Below are 16,245 nucleotides of genomic sequence, written 5' to 3'. Positions count from 1 at the left end.
AGAACAGGCAAAGAAAACCATCTGAAGGCATGCATGTGAATCTGCTGACTTCAATGAGCTCTGAGTTTAAGCATCATGGAGGCTAGTGACGTTCACTATGTAACTGAAAAGCTTTTGTTTCCAAAACGAACATGCATTACTTCTGAGATCAGAAGAAAATAATCTTAAAAAAGAATATAGCTCTAACAGTCTGGTCAGCCATTACTGTACAGTACCTACAGGGTCCTTTATGATCTAAAGGGTGGGGGCCGGCAAGCTGGGGCCCAAGACTGGTTGCCTGCTGCTGTAAATCAAGCTTCACTGGAAAGACAAACACACTGGCTGTTTCTGCACTCTGCAGCTGACCTGCGCCACGAGAGCAGACATGGGTAGTTGCAACACAGACCTTATGGCCTGCAAAGCCTGCAAAATTTATTCTGTGGCACTTTATATCTCCTGGCCCTATATGTTAGACCGACTGCCCATCTAAAGGTGGTAGAAATTCAGACTAAATATCCAATCCCGGTCTTCTAGATTTTTTGTGCTTATCTTTTAATTGGGTTCCTTTTTCTAGCAAATAAAATGCTGTTTGCATGTCACTGCACTCCTGATCCTTTATTTCTATTAACTTCATTCTCTCTGTGGAAGACTGTCTTTTCATGTACTGTATCTATTCAGGGAACATGGCTTCATGGCTTGCTGAAACACCTGTGAGGTCAGACAGGAGAAAATTCTTTGGCCTTATTCTATTGGCTAAAGTCTGGCAAAGACAAAACAGGGAGTGCTGTTAAGGTCAGGAAAGGATTACAGATGGTAAAGATACAACAAAAGCAAACACATGAGGTACTGGACAAAAGATATTCATGAATTAAGAATCACCGGTTTTTAATATAATTCATGACTAGAATGGCTGTTTCAGGGATTCCTTCAAGAATTTGTCTCATGGACAGTTATTTTTCAAGTACAGATTAATTTTTCTATTTATACATTTGCACTAGAACCGTTTTCTACATTTTTCTACTTTGAGTAGGATAAAATATACAACAAATGTGCTGATGAGAAGTGCAGTGAGCTACCAGTCCTGTTAAAATCACAGCAGTCTAAAAATCGGCTAAAACACTACATGCCGCTTTTCCTGCAGATTTCTCCCCCTGAGAACATAAGGCCAAAGGCAGCGCAGAGTCACAGAAAGACACACACGGTGGCCAAGAGATCCGGGTGCTGGGTCGGCCGGCACTCACTTGCGTGACCTTCCAGACTCGCATCACTTTTGTGTGCCTGAGAATTTTCATCTGTCAAAAGGGTGATGAGGAACTAAGGGCAGGCACTGTGCACTAATGTAAGGAGGTTTTACAGTCAAAATACCAACTAAACCAAAGTGATTCCTGTACGGTATTTGGGGTTCTCATATACTCCTACTATTCAGTACAATAAACAGTGAATTTCTGAGGTGTTTCGTTGATGAAAGCTGCTAATGGTACCAGAATCGTGACTTCAATTTACACGTGAGACCATTCTAAAATCACAGAGTCCCCCTCCAGCCCTGGCTATTGCAGCCCCTATAGGTCACCAAGGTCTAAGGGATGAGGGGCTGAAGGATTCACAGAGCATGCGGTGCTGATGCATGAAAGGTACCTCCCACAGCCCAGAGTGGGGAACAGAGCCGACACAGACAGCTGAGGGGACTTCCTGTGAGGCCTCTGAGTAGAACACAGCTGGGCCCAGAGAAGCCAGTGTAACCCAACAAGTCAAGACTGGGAGATGATCCATGTTCTACATAAACGGGAGAGGCTAAGGATTCCAAACATCTCATAAAGGCTTCCTCACTGCTTAAAAGAAGCGGAGAAATGAAGGCTCGGCTCAGGCTGCTCTCCTTTAACATTTTAGGGCTGTTACCCAAGTTTTGCTTAAAACCTACTACTCTCTGATGAAGTGAAACACAACTTCAGTTTTCTGAAATTGTATTTTCAATATAAATACAAACCTTCTCATGTAAATAATTTATCTGCAGAGTTTTTAACAGGCAAATAGAATAATGCATAAACAATTTCTGGAAGGACACACAAATTACTCACTCTGCTGATGAGATGATGCTAAAGCAGTAGGAAGAGAGACTAACTTTTCACCTTAGGTCCCTCTGAGTTTGAATTTTTTAAACCATGAGCCTGCTTCACTTCATTAAGCAATAATAAAGGAAACTTTTTAGAAAACATAATAACAGATTGAGTTATATGGATTCAATATCCCAGATGCTGTATCACACTGCTGTTTGCCTGTTGACAGGAGTATCCAATTCTGTGACAGGTGTAACTAGCCCTCAAGTAAACTTAACAGATGAGGAGGCTCCCAGTAAATGACTGAGATTTATTGATTCACCAAAAGTCAACAGTCATCCATACATTATACCTCTTTCCTTGATCTAGCACAGTTTCATTACACAAGTTCAAAGCAGGTTTATAGGCCCAGTTACATAGGAATAAGGGCAGACAGGCAATAGCAATTATTGTATGTTAATCTGTCAGTCTTTATAACATATTAAGATTTTCACAAAAGGTTCATTACATTTCAGGAGCAAAGTTACACAAAACTTACCTATCAATTACATAAAAGTTGTCGCCATCATCACCTTGATCAATTACATGTTCCCCTTCTTTAACCAATTTTTCAAACATGGCATCTAATACTTGAGACATCTGCTCCTATTTTGCAAAAATAAAAGACATAATCTTGTTTATGTAGACCATGTTTTCTTAAAGAACCACAATTAGCTCTATATTTTTGTGAACAAGCTCAAAAAAATGGAAATATCACGACTGCCATTGAGTCTTGTAAAAAAACCTACAGAACAGTCCCCTTCTCATCACATACAAACCAGATGATTATATATTTACTCTAATATTCACTACCTGAATAAAAGTAATTATAACTGGTCTATTTCAGAATCTTTGCAACTCTCACCACTTTAATACAAAAGGAAACTAGCCATCGAATCATCATATACCTTGTGAAATATAACCTTAGCAACTAAAATTATCAGGTTAATAAAGAACTATTGCAAATGCCTTTTAAAGATATCTAAACTTTAAAAAACCTTTCCTATTTTAATCATCACTGTAATTTATAAATACTTAGCCAATGTAAACCCTGACGCCAATCCTTCTTGGTTTAGCACCGAAAACAATACAGAACCAAAAAAAAAAAAAAAACCTAAAAGTAAAACCAAAAATGATTGTAGCAAACATTCCATCCATGTCCTTTATCACTAAAGTTCTCTTCAGGAAGCAACCATGTACCTCCCTAGGACAGATGTATTAAAACTGAATCCAGAGACATCAAACCTATCAGTCAACAACTATCTTGAAACTTTGTTCTTCTAAAGTGTGCTTGACAAGGGTTAAAAATCAACCCTGGATAGTGAGAATAAATTAGAAGGCCAATGAAATCCTTCTTCAGAACAAGTCCTGGGACAATTCACAGGTCTTTGAAGTTAGAACAAATGGGTGTGGAGGAACAGTGTGGTGATGGTAACAGGAAACTCAGAAGCTGTAGGAAGGGTTTACGTCACTCTCTATGGATATAAAAAGGTAGCAACTCCAACCGCCCAGGCCAAAACCAATTATTACTATAAGCAAATTAAGGATCTGAAGATAGAGGGCGGGGGAGATCCAAGTGGAAAACACAGGTTGAAGAAACAAAATTTTCTGTATCAAAAGCACAAACAGACTACGCGTGACTCTCTTCTTCTTGAGACCCCATTAATATTTCACAGGGACCATGAAGGTACCACTCCACCAAGATGAGAACAGGAAGAGGAAAAGTGGAGGAGAGATTTCTAGAGCAAAGAGAAGTTACACAAGGGCAGAGAGAGGGTGCCGCCCAGAGATGGGCAGGGGGCCTGCAGCGTGGAGAGGCCAGCCACCTGTCAGAGCACCAGAAGCTCCAGACTGGGAGACACCTGGCCTGGTCAGAATGGGACTGAGGCACTGCTGAAAACAGAGGGACTGATTGGAAGTCCTCCACGATCAGCTGATACTCTCCTCCACATGTCTGCATCCTGAACACAGAACACTAGCAACCAAGTGTTAATCCCAACTCTTCCCAGACAAGAGATCAGAGTCAGGTTCTTAGGAGAAACTAAGTAAATAAGACAGAACTAGAAGAGTTACTGTGAAGACTGGTACCCTGGAACAAGGACCTGCAGCTGCTTGGATGAGGGGTTCCTCCACGTGAACAGCTGGCTCCTTGCCACCCAACCAGCACGACACTGATGGTCAGGCCTGCCCCACTTACTCAGGGGTCCTCGTCAGCTTTGCATAGCCCCTCTGGGAGCCTACAAGACTAAGATAAACAGCAGTAAAACACCAATGAGCTAGAAAACTCAAGAACAGTGATGAGCTTTCAGAAAGTTTTACTCTATACACCCAGAGATGTTCAAGATGATGTCATAATCATGAGATGAAAAAAACAGGATTAGAAAAAGTGCAAGAGAAAAATAGATAAGCTCAAAACTGAAAACATCATTACCAAATTTTTTCCCTTTCAACTATTTTAATTTTTAGATCAGTTTTAGGTTCACAGCAAAATGGAGCAAAAAAGCATAAAGAACTGTCCTAAACCCGCTGTACCCAGAAGAGGGTACGCTTATTACAAGTGATAAACGTACAATGACATCAATATCACTCAGAGTCCACAGCTGACATCTGGGTTCAGTCTTGGTGCTATACACTCAGTGGTTTAAACAAAGGTACCCACAAAGGTAAAAACGTACCCACCACTACAGAATCTTCTGTAAGTAAATAAAGAACTAAGAAGGTAAAATAAAAAACTTCAAAGAAAGTCGACAGATGAAAAGATAAGAGGAACAAAGTGATATCACAGACAACAAATGTAAGAAAATAATTAGGAAACTAAGGAATGAATTTTCCAGTACCAAAGGATGTAAGTTTTCAGACTGAAAGGGCTCACTCACAGGCCGGCACCTCCACACTCACACGACAGTGTAGCTTCAGGAAACCAAAGATACAGAACTGACTGCAGAGCTTCCAGTAAAAGAGGAAGGAACCCTTAAAAATATAAAACAATGTTCAATTTCTTGCAGTTCAGTTCAGTTCACTCAGTCATGTCCAACTCTTTGCGACCCCATGAACTGCAGCACACAAGTCCTCCCTGTCCATCACCAACTCCCAGAGTTCACTCAAACTCATGTCCATCGAGTCAGTGATGCCATCCAGCCAGCTCATCCTCTGTCTTCCCCTTCTCCTCCTGCCCCCAATCCCTCCCAGCATCAGGGTCTTTTCCAATGAGTTAACTCTTTGCATGAGGTGGCCAAAGTATTGGACTTTCAGCCTCAGTATCAATCCTTCCAATGAACACCCACGGCTGATCTCCTTTAGAATGTACTGGTTGGATCTCCTTGCAGTCCAAGGGACTCTCAAGAGTCTTCTCCAACACCACAGTTCAAAAGCATCAATTCTTCAGCGCTCAGCTTTCTTCACAGTCCAACTTTCACGTCCATACATGACGACTGGAAAAACCATAGCCTTGACTAGACAGACCTTTGTTGGCAAAGTAATGTCTCTGCTTTTGAATATGCTGTCTAAGTTGGTCATAATGTTCCTTCCATGGAGTGTCTTTTAATTTCATGGCTGCAATCACCATCTGCAGTGATTCTGGAGCCCCCAAAATAAAGTCTAACACTGTTTCCACTGTTTCACCATCTATTTCCCATGAAGTGATGGGACCAGATGCCATGATCTTTATCTTCTGAATGTTGAGCTTTAAGCCAACTTTTTCACTGTCCTCTTTCACTTTCATCAAGAGGCTTGTTAGTTTCTCTTCACCTTCTGCCATAAGGGTGGTGTCATCTGCAAATCTGAGGTTATTGATATTTCTCCTGGCAATCTTGATTCCAGCTTATGCTTCCTCCAGCCCAGCGTTTCTCATGATGTTCTGCATATAAGTTAAATAAGCAGGGTGACAATATACAGCCTTGACGTATTCCTTTGCCTATTTGGAACCAGTCTGTTGTTCCATGTCCAGTTCTAACTGTTGCTTCCTGACCTGCATATAGGTTTCTCAAGAGGCAGGTCAGGTGGTCTGGTATTCCCATCTCTTGACGAATTTTCCACAGTTTATTGTGATCCACACAGTCAAAGGCTTTGGCATAGTCAATAAAGCAGAAATAGATGTTTTTCTGGAACTCTCTTGCTTTTTCCATGATCCAGCAGATGTTGGCAATTTGATCTCTGGTTCCTCTGTCTTTTCTAAAACCAGCATGAACATCTGGAAGTTCACGGTTCACATATTGCTGAAGCCTGGCTTGGAGAATTTTGAGCATTACTTTACTAGAGTGTGAGATGAGTGCAGTTGTGTGGTAGTCTGAGCATTCTTTGGCATTGCCTTTCTTTGGGATTGGAATGCAAACTGACCTTTTCCAGTCCTGTGGCCACTGCTGAGTTTTCCAAATATGCTGGCATATTGAGTGCAGCACTTTCACAGCATCATCTTTCAGGATTTGAAATAGCTCAACTGGAATTCCATCACCTCCACTAGCTTAGTTTGTAGTGATGCTTTCTAAGGCCCACTTGACTTCACATTCCAGGATGTCTGGCTCTAGATGAGTGATCACACCATCGTGATTATCTGGGTCATGAAGATCTTTTTTGTACAGTTCTTCTGTGTATTCTTGCCACCTCTTCTTAATATCTTCTGCTCCTGTTAGGTCCATACCATTTCTGTCCTTTATTGAGCCCATCTTTGCATGAAATGTTCCCTTGGTATCTCTAATTTTCTTGAAGAGAAGTCCAGTCTTTCCCATTCTGTCGTTTTCCTCTATTTCTTTGCACTGATCGCTGAAGAATGCTTTCTTATCTCTCCTTGCTATTTTTTGGAACTCTGCATTCAGATGCTTATATCTTTCCTTTTCTCCTTTGCTTTTCACTTCTCTCTTTTCACAGCTACTTGTAAGGCCTCCCCAGAGAGCCATTTTGCTTTTTTGCATTTCTGTTCCATGGGGATGGTCTTGATGCCTGTCTCCTGTACAATGTCAGGAACCTCCGTCCATAGTTCATCAGGCACTCTATCAGATCTAGTCCCTTAAATCTATTTCTCACTTCCTCTGTATAATCATAAGGGATTTGATTTAGGTCATACCTGAATGGTCTAGTGGTTTCCCCTCCTTTCTTCAATTTAAGTCTGAATTTGGCAATAACGAGTTCATGATCTGAGCCACAGTCAGCTCCTGGTCTTGTTTTTGCTGAGTGGCGCTTCTCCATCTTTGGCTGCAAAGAATATAATCAGTCTGATTTCGGCGTTGACCATCTGGTGATGTCCATGTGTAGAGTCTTGTCTTGTGTTGTTGGAAGAGGGTGTTTGCTATGACCAGTGCGTTCTCTTGGCAAAACTCTATTAGCCTTTGCCCTGCTTCACTCCGTATTTCAAGGCCTAATTTGCCTGTTCCTTTAGGTGTTTCTTGACTTCCTGCTTTTGCATTCCAGTCCCCTATAATGAAAAGGACATCTTTTTTGGGTGTTAGTTCTAGAAGGTCTTGTAGGTCTTCATAGAACCGTTTATCTTCACTCAGAGGAATGCAAATTAAAATGGAAAGGAGATACTCTTTTTATTAGACTGTTGGATATGGTGCGGGCAGGAGTCCTCCTCCTGAAGATGGTTGATGGAACAGGCCTCCAAGGGAGTGCTGGCCACAGCCAATAACATTTTGAAGGTGTTCCCTGTCACCTCATCATTCCTTGTCTAGGATGATATTCTACGCACATTTTTGAAATGACGTGTGCACAGGTGTTTTTTCATTGCAAAATGTGCATCGTAACAGCAAAGAACTGAAAAAGCACGTTCATCAGCAAGGCTGTGTATAATTAAGTTTCGTACATCCATACATCAGAAAGCAATGAAGCTAATAAGAAAAGAACATGAGGCTTTTAAGATCCCTGTCTTTTACTGGAATTGCTGGCAAGCATGAGAACACTCAATGAAGGGCAACCGGAAGTCTGAAACCCTGTGCTAGGAGGAGCTCCAGTGAATGCACCTGCTGTCTGCTGTCACACTGATGATGTGCATGATTGCAGAGGCCAGAACTGGTATGGCTGGGTAGACATTTCTGGAGATTTTGGGAACAAAGTGAAGACCTGCCTAAGGAGGAGAGCTGTCTAGCGGTGATGGAGCAAAGACATGAGTTCCCTGCTCCTGTCAAGGCAGGCTCCCCACCTTATACATGCTGTCAAAAGGGCTCAACGTTTCTCAAATTGTTTACTGGAACCCAGGACTTTGTAGAGGCGCTTCAAGGATCAATTCTGTAAACAGCTCTTTTTTTTTTAACCATTTTTAAAATATTGAAACATAGCTGATTTACAGTGTATTTGTTTCAGGTGTACAGCAAAGTGATTCAGGTATACATATATATTTCAGATTTTTTTCCCTCATAGGTTATTTCCAGATATTGAATATAGGTCCCTGTTCTATATAGTAGATCCTGACTGATTATCTGTTATATAGAATAGTGTGTACATGTTAACTCCAAACTTATCCTTGAAGTGTATTCTAACCATTAAATATTAAAACTAAAGTAAATGAACACATTCAGATGGCTATATACATAAATACAAAATTTTTTATAAAGTGAAATTTCATATAACATAAAATTTACCTCTTTAAAGTGAACATGTTAGTATCCATAAAGTTGTGCAACCACCATCTGTATCTAGTTCCCAAACATTTTCATCACCCCAAAAGGAAACCCTGTGTCCATTAAGCAGTCAGTTCCCATTTTTCTCTCCTACTAGGCCCTGGCAATTACCAACCTGTTTTCTGTCTTTTTTGGATATTTCATATGATGGGGCTTTCTTTGTGGCTCAGACAGCAAAGAATTTACCTGAAATGCAGGAGACTCAGGTTTGATCCTTGGGTTTGGAAGATCCCCTGGAGAAGGGAATGGCTACCCACTCCAGTGTTCTTGCCTGGAGAATTCCCTGGACAGAGGAGCCTGGTGGGCTGCAGTACACAGGGTCACAAAGAGTCAGACATACACTGGAATCACACAATATGTGACTTTTAGTGCTTGGCTTACCTTAGTCATTCTAAGGTTTTTGAAGTTCAGCTATGTTGTAGGATATATTCTTGTTGTTTAATCACTAAGTTGTATCTGACTCTTTACAACCCCATGGATTGGTAGCCCTACCAGCCTCCTCTGTCCATGGGATTTCCCAGGCAAGAATGCAGGAGTGGGTTGCCATTTCCTTCTCCAGGGGATCTTCTTGACCAGGGATCGAACCCGCATCTTCTTGTTGGCAGATGGTTCTTTACCACTGAGCCACCAGGGAAGCTTCATTCCTTTCAATGGATGAATAATATTCCACTTTGTGTAGAAAGTGGAGTGTGGTAAAACTACATATATGTATATATATTATATGTAAACTTTGCTCTATGTATATACATGCGCACAAACACACCACAAATTACTTTTCCATTCATCTTCAATGGGCAGTCGGGTTACTTCCACCTTTTGACAATTGTGAACAGTGCGACTATGAACAATCATATACAACTATTTGTTGGAACACCTTTTTCAGTTCTTCTGGATTTAAACCTAGGAGTGAAACTGCTGAGTCATATGGTAATTCTGTGTTTAACTCTGAAAAGCCGTCAACCTATTTTCCACAGTGCCTGAACTATTTTACTTTACCACCAGCAATGTACTAGGTTCTGATTTCTCCACATCACCACCAACACCTGTTATTTTCCTTTTTTAAAAACTGATACCATCCTAGTGGGGGTGAAGTGGTATTTCATTGTGGTTCTGACCTGTATTTTCACTCGTGACTAACCATTTTAACAATCTTTTCATGTGCTTATTGGTCATTTGTATGTTATCTTTGGAGAAAAGTCTATTTAAGAACTCCACACATTTTTAAGTTAGGTTGTCTTTTTGTTGCTGAGTTACTAGTCCTTTCTATATTCTAGATATGAGGCCTTATCATTTATATATGATACAAATACATATATATGTATTTGTGGTGTGTATGTGTATACACTTGATTTGCAAATACTCCATTCTATACATTGTCTTTTTACTTTAGTGCCTGATGTCTTTTGATGTACAAAATTTGCTACCTTTCTGAAGTCCAATTTATCTTTTTCTTTTCTTACTCTTGACTTCAGTGTCTGTCTAAGAAATACTGCTAACTTGAAGGTCATGAAGGCTTACCCTTGTGTTTTCTTCTAAGAGTTTTACAATTTCAGAGCTTATATATAGATCTTTGGTCCATTTTGAGTTAATTCTTCTACATGAAGTAGAAGTGAAGTAGGAGTCCTACCTTGTTCTTTTGCATGTGGAAATCCAGTTGTCCTTTCACCATTTATTGAAAAGACTATTCTTTTCCAATGAGTGATCTTGGCATTTTTGTTGAAATCAAATGACTACTGATGTATGGGTTTGTTTCTAGACTATCAGTTCTATTCCATTGTTCTATATGCCTGTCTGATTTCGGTGCTGACCATCTGGTGATGTCCATGTGTAGAGTATTCTCTTGTGTTGTTGGAAGAGGGTGTTTGCTATGACCAGTGCGTTCTCTTGGCAAAACTCTATTAGCCTTTGCCCTGCTTCATTCCGTATTCCAAGGCAAAATTTGCCCGTTACTCCAGGTGTTTCTTGACTTCCTACTTTTGCATTCCAGTCCCCTATAATGAAAAGGACATCTTTCTTTGGGTGTTAGTTCTAGAAGGTCTCGTAGGTCTTCATAGAACCATTCAACTTCAGCTTCTTCAGCATTATTGGTTGGGGCATAGGCTTGGATCACTGTGATGTTGAATGGTTTGCTTTGGAAACGAACAGAGATCATTCTGAAGTTTTTGAGATTGCATCCAAGTACTACATTTCGGACTCTTTGTTGACCATGATGGCTACTCCATTTCTTCTAAGGGATTCCTGCCCACAGTAGTAGATATAATGGTCATCTGAGTTAAATTCACCCATTCCAGTCCATTTTAGTTCGCTGATTCCTAGAATGTCGAGGTTCACTCTTGCCATCTCCTGTTTGACCACTTCCAACTTGCCTTGATTCATGGACCTAACATTCCAGGTTCCTATGCAATATTGCTCTTTACAGCATCAGACCATGCTTCATCACCAGTCACATCCACAGCTGGGTATTGTTTTTGCTTTGGCTCCATCCCTTCATTCTTTCTGGAGTTATTTCTCCACTGATCTCCTGTAGCATACTGGGCACCTACAGACCTGGGGAGTTCCTCTTTCGGTATCCTATCATTTTCCCTTTTCATACTGTTCATGGGCTTCTCAAGGCAACAATACTGAAGTGGTCTGCCATTCCCTTCTCCAGTGGACCACATTCTGTCAGACTTCTCCACCATGACCCGCCCATCTTGGGTTGCCTCACACGGCATGGCTTAGTTTCATTGAGTTAGACAAGGCTGTGGTCCATGTGATCAGATTGGCTAGTTTTCTGTGATTATGGTTTCAGTGTGTCTGCCCTCTGATGCCCAAGACCGGGAGCTGACTGTGGCTCAGATAATGAACCCCTTATTGCCAAATCCAGACTTAAATTGAAGAAAGTAGGGTAATCCACTAGACCATTCAGGTATAACCTAAATCAAATCCCTTATGATTATACAGTGGAAGTGAGAAATAGATTTAAGGGCCTAGATCTGATAGACAGAGTGCCTGATGAACTATGGATGGAGGTTTGTGACACTGTACAGGAGACAGGCATCAAGACCATCCCCATGGAACAGAAATGCAAAAAAGCAAAATGGCTCTCTGGGGAGGCCTTACAAATAACTGTGAAAAGAGAGAAGCAAAAAGCAAAGGAGAAAAGGAAAGATATAAGCATCTGAATGCAGAGTTCCAAAGAATAGCAAGGAGAGATAAGAAAGCCTTCCTCAGCAATCAATGCAAAGAAATAGAGGAAAAGAACAGAATGGAAAAGACTAGAGATCTCTTCAAGAAAATCAGAGATACCAATGGAACATTTCAAGCAAAGATGGGCTCAATAAAGGACAGAAATGGTATGGACCTAACAGGAGCAGAAGATATTAAGAAGAGGTGGCAAGAATACACAGAAGAACTGTACAAAAAAGATCTTTAGATAATCATGACCCAGATAATCATGATGGTGTGATCACTCACCTAGAGCCAGACATCCTGGAATGTGAAATCAAGTGGGCCTTAGAAAGCATCACTACAAACTAAGCTAGTGGAGGTGATGGAATTCCAGTTGAGCTTTTTCAAATCCTGAAAGATGATGCTGTGAAAGTGCTGCACTCAATATGCCAGCAAATTTGGAAAACTCAGCAGTGGCCACAGGACTGGAAAAGGTCAGTTTTCATTCCAATCCCAAAGAAAGGCAATGCCAAAGAATGTTCAGACTACTGCACAATTGCACTCATCTCACACTCTAGTAAAGTAATGCTCAAAATTCTCCAAGCCAGGCTTCAGCAATATGTGAACCGTGAACTTCCAGATGTTTAAGCTGGTTTTAGAAAAGACACAGGAACCAGAGATCAAATTGCCAACATCCGCTGGAAAAAGCAAGAGTTCCAGAAAAACATCTATTTCTGCTTTATTGACTATGCCAAAGCCTTTGACTGTGTGGATCAAAATAAACTGTGTAAAATTCGTCAAGAGATGGGAATACCAGACCACCTGACCTGCCTTTTGAGAAACCTATATGCAGGTCAGGAAGCAACAGTTAGAACTGGACATAGAACAACAGACTGGTTCTAAACAGGAAAAGGAGTACGTCAAGGCTGTATCTTATCACCCTGCTTATTTAACTTCTATGCAGAGTACATCATGAGAAGCACTGGGCTGGAGGAAGCACAAGCTGGAATCAAGATTGCCAGGAGAAATACCAGTAACCTCAGATATGCAGATGACACCACCCTTATGGTAGAAAGTGAAAAGGAACTAACAAGCCTCTTGATGCAAGTGAAAGAGGAGAGTGAAAAAGTTAGCTTAAAGCTCAACATACAGAAAATGAAGATCATGGCATCTGGTCCCATCACTTCATGGGAAATAGATGGCGAAACAGTGGAAACAGTGGCTGACTTTATTTTTCTGGGCTCCAAAATCACTGTGGATGGTGATTACAGCCATGAAATTAAAAGACATTTACTCCATGGAAGGAATGTTATGAGCAACCTAGACACCATATTCAAAAGCAGAGACATTACTTTGCCAACAAAGGTCTGTCTAGTCAAGGCTATGGTTTTTCCTATGGTCATGTATGGATGTGAGAGTTGGACTGTGAAGAAAGCTGAGTGCCGAAGAATTGATGCTTTTGAACTGTGGTGTTGGAGAAGACTCTTGAGAGTCCCTTGGACTGCAAGGAGATCCAACCAGTCCATCCTAAAGGAGACCAGTCCTGGGTGTTCATTGGAAGGATAATGCTGAGGCTGAAACTCCAATACTTTGGCCACCTCATGTGAAGAGTTGACCTACTGGAAAAGACCCTGATGCTGTGAGGGATTGGGGGCAGGAGGAGAAGGGGACGACAGAGGATGAGATGGCTGGATGGCATCACCGACTCGATTCACATGAGCTTGAGTGAACTCTGGGAGTTGGTGATGGACAGGGAGGCCTGGCATGCTGCGATTCATGGGGTCGCATAGAGTCGGACACGACTGAGCGACTGAACTGAACTGACTGATATGCCTAACTGTATGTCAGTAACACATTGTTTTGAATACTGTAGCTTTGTAGTACTTTGCAAAATTTATTTATTTATTAATGTATAGTTGATACATAATATCGGGTTAGATTCAGGTGGTAGAGTAAAAGTTTTGAAATTTGCAAGTGTGAGTCTTCCAACTTTGTTCTTTTTCAACATTATTTTGACTTTGTATGGGGCCCCTCTTGTATGTACAATGTTAAAACATTAGACAATAGCAAAACATAATGTGTGTCCATGGTTTAGCTTTATACACATAAATGTTACCAATTTAAACTTTTATAAATAATTTTTAAAAAGAATATGTAATCTCTGTAAATACAAATCTACTGTGTAGTTAAAAAAAAAAAAAAAAGAACCAGGCAGAACACTGTGTAGAGTTTGCTGCCACTAAAATTTTTAAAAGAATTACCTGTATATACATAGCATAACCCTGGAAAAATATGCATCTTAGTGCTAAAAGAACTTGACTCCTGAGAAACTGGATTGCTGGGAAACAGGGATAGAAGGGAGATTCCCTTTCACTGACTATTTTTTGTTCCTTTTGAATTTTTGTAAATTACATATGCATACGTTGTTGTTGTTTAGTCACTAAGTCTGTCCTACTCTTTGCAACCCCATGGACTTAACCTGCCAGGCTCCTCTGTTCATGGAATTTCCAGGCAAGAATACTGGAGTGGGTTCCCATTTCCTTCTCCAGGGGATCTTCCGGCCAAAGGATTGAACCCCGTCTCCTGAGTCTCCTGCATTGTCAGGCAGATTCTTTACCAATGAGCCACCAAGGAAGCCCATTTATGCATACTAATTTAAATTTAATTAATTAAATTGACAAACTCTCCATCTGAACCCAGAATGTTATACTGCATCTTTATGTGAGTTAAGAAAAACTTTTGGAAGAAAGATGGTGATCAGTTTACAGGCAGTGGCTTTCATCCCCTTCCTGGGTCCCTATGTGAGCTCTGGCACCTACTTGTGGAAGAACAGCCAGGGCTGGAGATGAAGCCAATGGGTCTGTAAAACAGTGCTTTCTTGATGTGATGCTAATTGGCCCCATGGGGACCAAATGAGTTCATCAATCCAGGTCACCTATCAAAATTACAAAGTTTGATTAAATGGTTTACAAATATTTTATTTTTGCTTACTATTTATATTTCAACTTGTTTAGAGCAGGTGGAGGGGAAATATCAGCTTCATTGATTAGCTCTAGTCCTGGATGTTAAATGTAAAAAAGGATGAAATATAGTGCTATATAATAACTTTCTGTTATCTTGGAATTAGCTGCATTTTAGAATATTATAAAGCTTAAGAATTCATACTTGGATGTATGAAAAAGTAATCCCTGCTAAAATACAGAACAGTTATTTCTTTTAGAACTTCTCTGTGTGACAGGTATCTGTTCTAGTCAATCAAAATGTTAATTTCCCCATAATTATGCACAGAGTGCAAAGAATGTAGGAAATATTTAATATGCAGAGGCTTATCTCAGGGACTGACAGCTCCTGTAGGAAAACCACATCTTATTCGCCTACAGAATGCAAATTCGAGACTGAGCTCAGTAAAAGGGCCCTGACTCCCTTAAAAAACAACAATTTACTCTCCATTAATGAAAGAGCCTATCATATAGCATAGGACAATTATTTCAGTTTGCCTCAAATTAGAAGTATTTCAGAAGAAACATGGCCTACTGAATTGAGCATTAAAATATTCATGAAAAGAATATCTTCAAAGAGATTAATAATTATAAATGCTGGGCTCAATGTATGAATATATAGAACTCCAGGAAAAAATGTTCTGAGGTCTAAGAGGTGCTAGATTTTCAAGCTAAATAACGCCTTTAAGGAAGTCAAATGAGATAGTGGATACAAAGCCACGACCATGCTTCTTGCCAGTCCGTAATCATGGCTTCCCCTTCCTCCTCCCAAGTTCTCCCTTTTCAGGGAAAGGCACCAGACACTGGGGCTCATCCAAGACTCTTTCTGTTAGGCCTCAATTCATGTGATCACCAAGGACCAACTTCTGCTCGTCCTGAGTACTTTATGAAACCATTACTCTCTCCCCTTCCTCAGCTGAGTCTGTTTCTTTCCCCCTTAACAAGGCATGGATCGCTGTTTCCTCACTGAGCTCCGTCCTTTTGTTCCTGACCTGTCCCTCTCTCACCTTTAATTCCACCCCTACACTGTCACCACAGTGACCTTAGCCACCCCTGACTGTTACTGTCTCTGCTTAAAACGCTACTGCCTACGTAGAGCGCGTGTCCACTGCTCCTGTGTGGCACGCCGCACGGGTCCTTCCTGACACAGCATGTACATCTCAGCCTCCACCAATGGTTGTCTTCCACTTCAGACTCCAGTGTTGACACTCTCCAGTTTTTTCTTTCAACTGGCAATTCCTGACTCATTTCCTGAGGCTCAGTTCAAGTGTCTCTCTGGCTTCCTGGATCCTCAGGTGGGGCTGAGAAGCCCTCATCCTTCCCTAGCCCTGACCATATTACAGCATTTATCACATTTTACCAAATGGATTTTTACATGTATTTGAATCCCTCACCAAGTATAAGTTCCAAGAGCAC

The 16,245-nt window shown here is 40.9% G+C and overlaps 1 protein-coding gene across 1 annotated transcript in view; it reads right to left on the bottom strand.

Moving 5' to 3' along the window:
- PRKAR2B (protein kinase cAMP-dependent type II regulatory subunit beta) overlaps positions 1–16,245 on the bottom strand; it is a 112,587-nt gene that overhangs the window by 14,276 nt on the left and 82,066 nt on the right. Inside the window, exon 5 of the mRNA XM_068972643.1 lies at positions 2,572–2,678. Coding sequence (XP_068828744.1) covers positions 2,572–2,678 — 107 coding nt within the window. The remainder of the gene's footprint in view (positions 1–2,571; positions 2,679–16,245) is intronic.

Source organism: Capricornis sumatraensis, chromosome 5 (genome assembly GCF_032405125.1).
Source record: "Capricornis sumatraensis isolate serow.1 chromosome 5, serow.2, whole genome shotgun sequence".
Taxonomy (NCBI): domain Eukaryota; kingdom Metazoa; phylum Chordata; class Mammalia; order Artiodactyla; family Bovidae; genus Capricornis; species Capricornis sumatraensis.
Note: the sequence above shows the minus strand (reverse complement) of the source record. Positions and strands in the feature narration are given on the sequence as shown.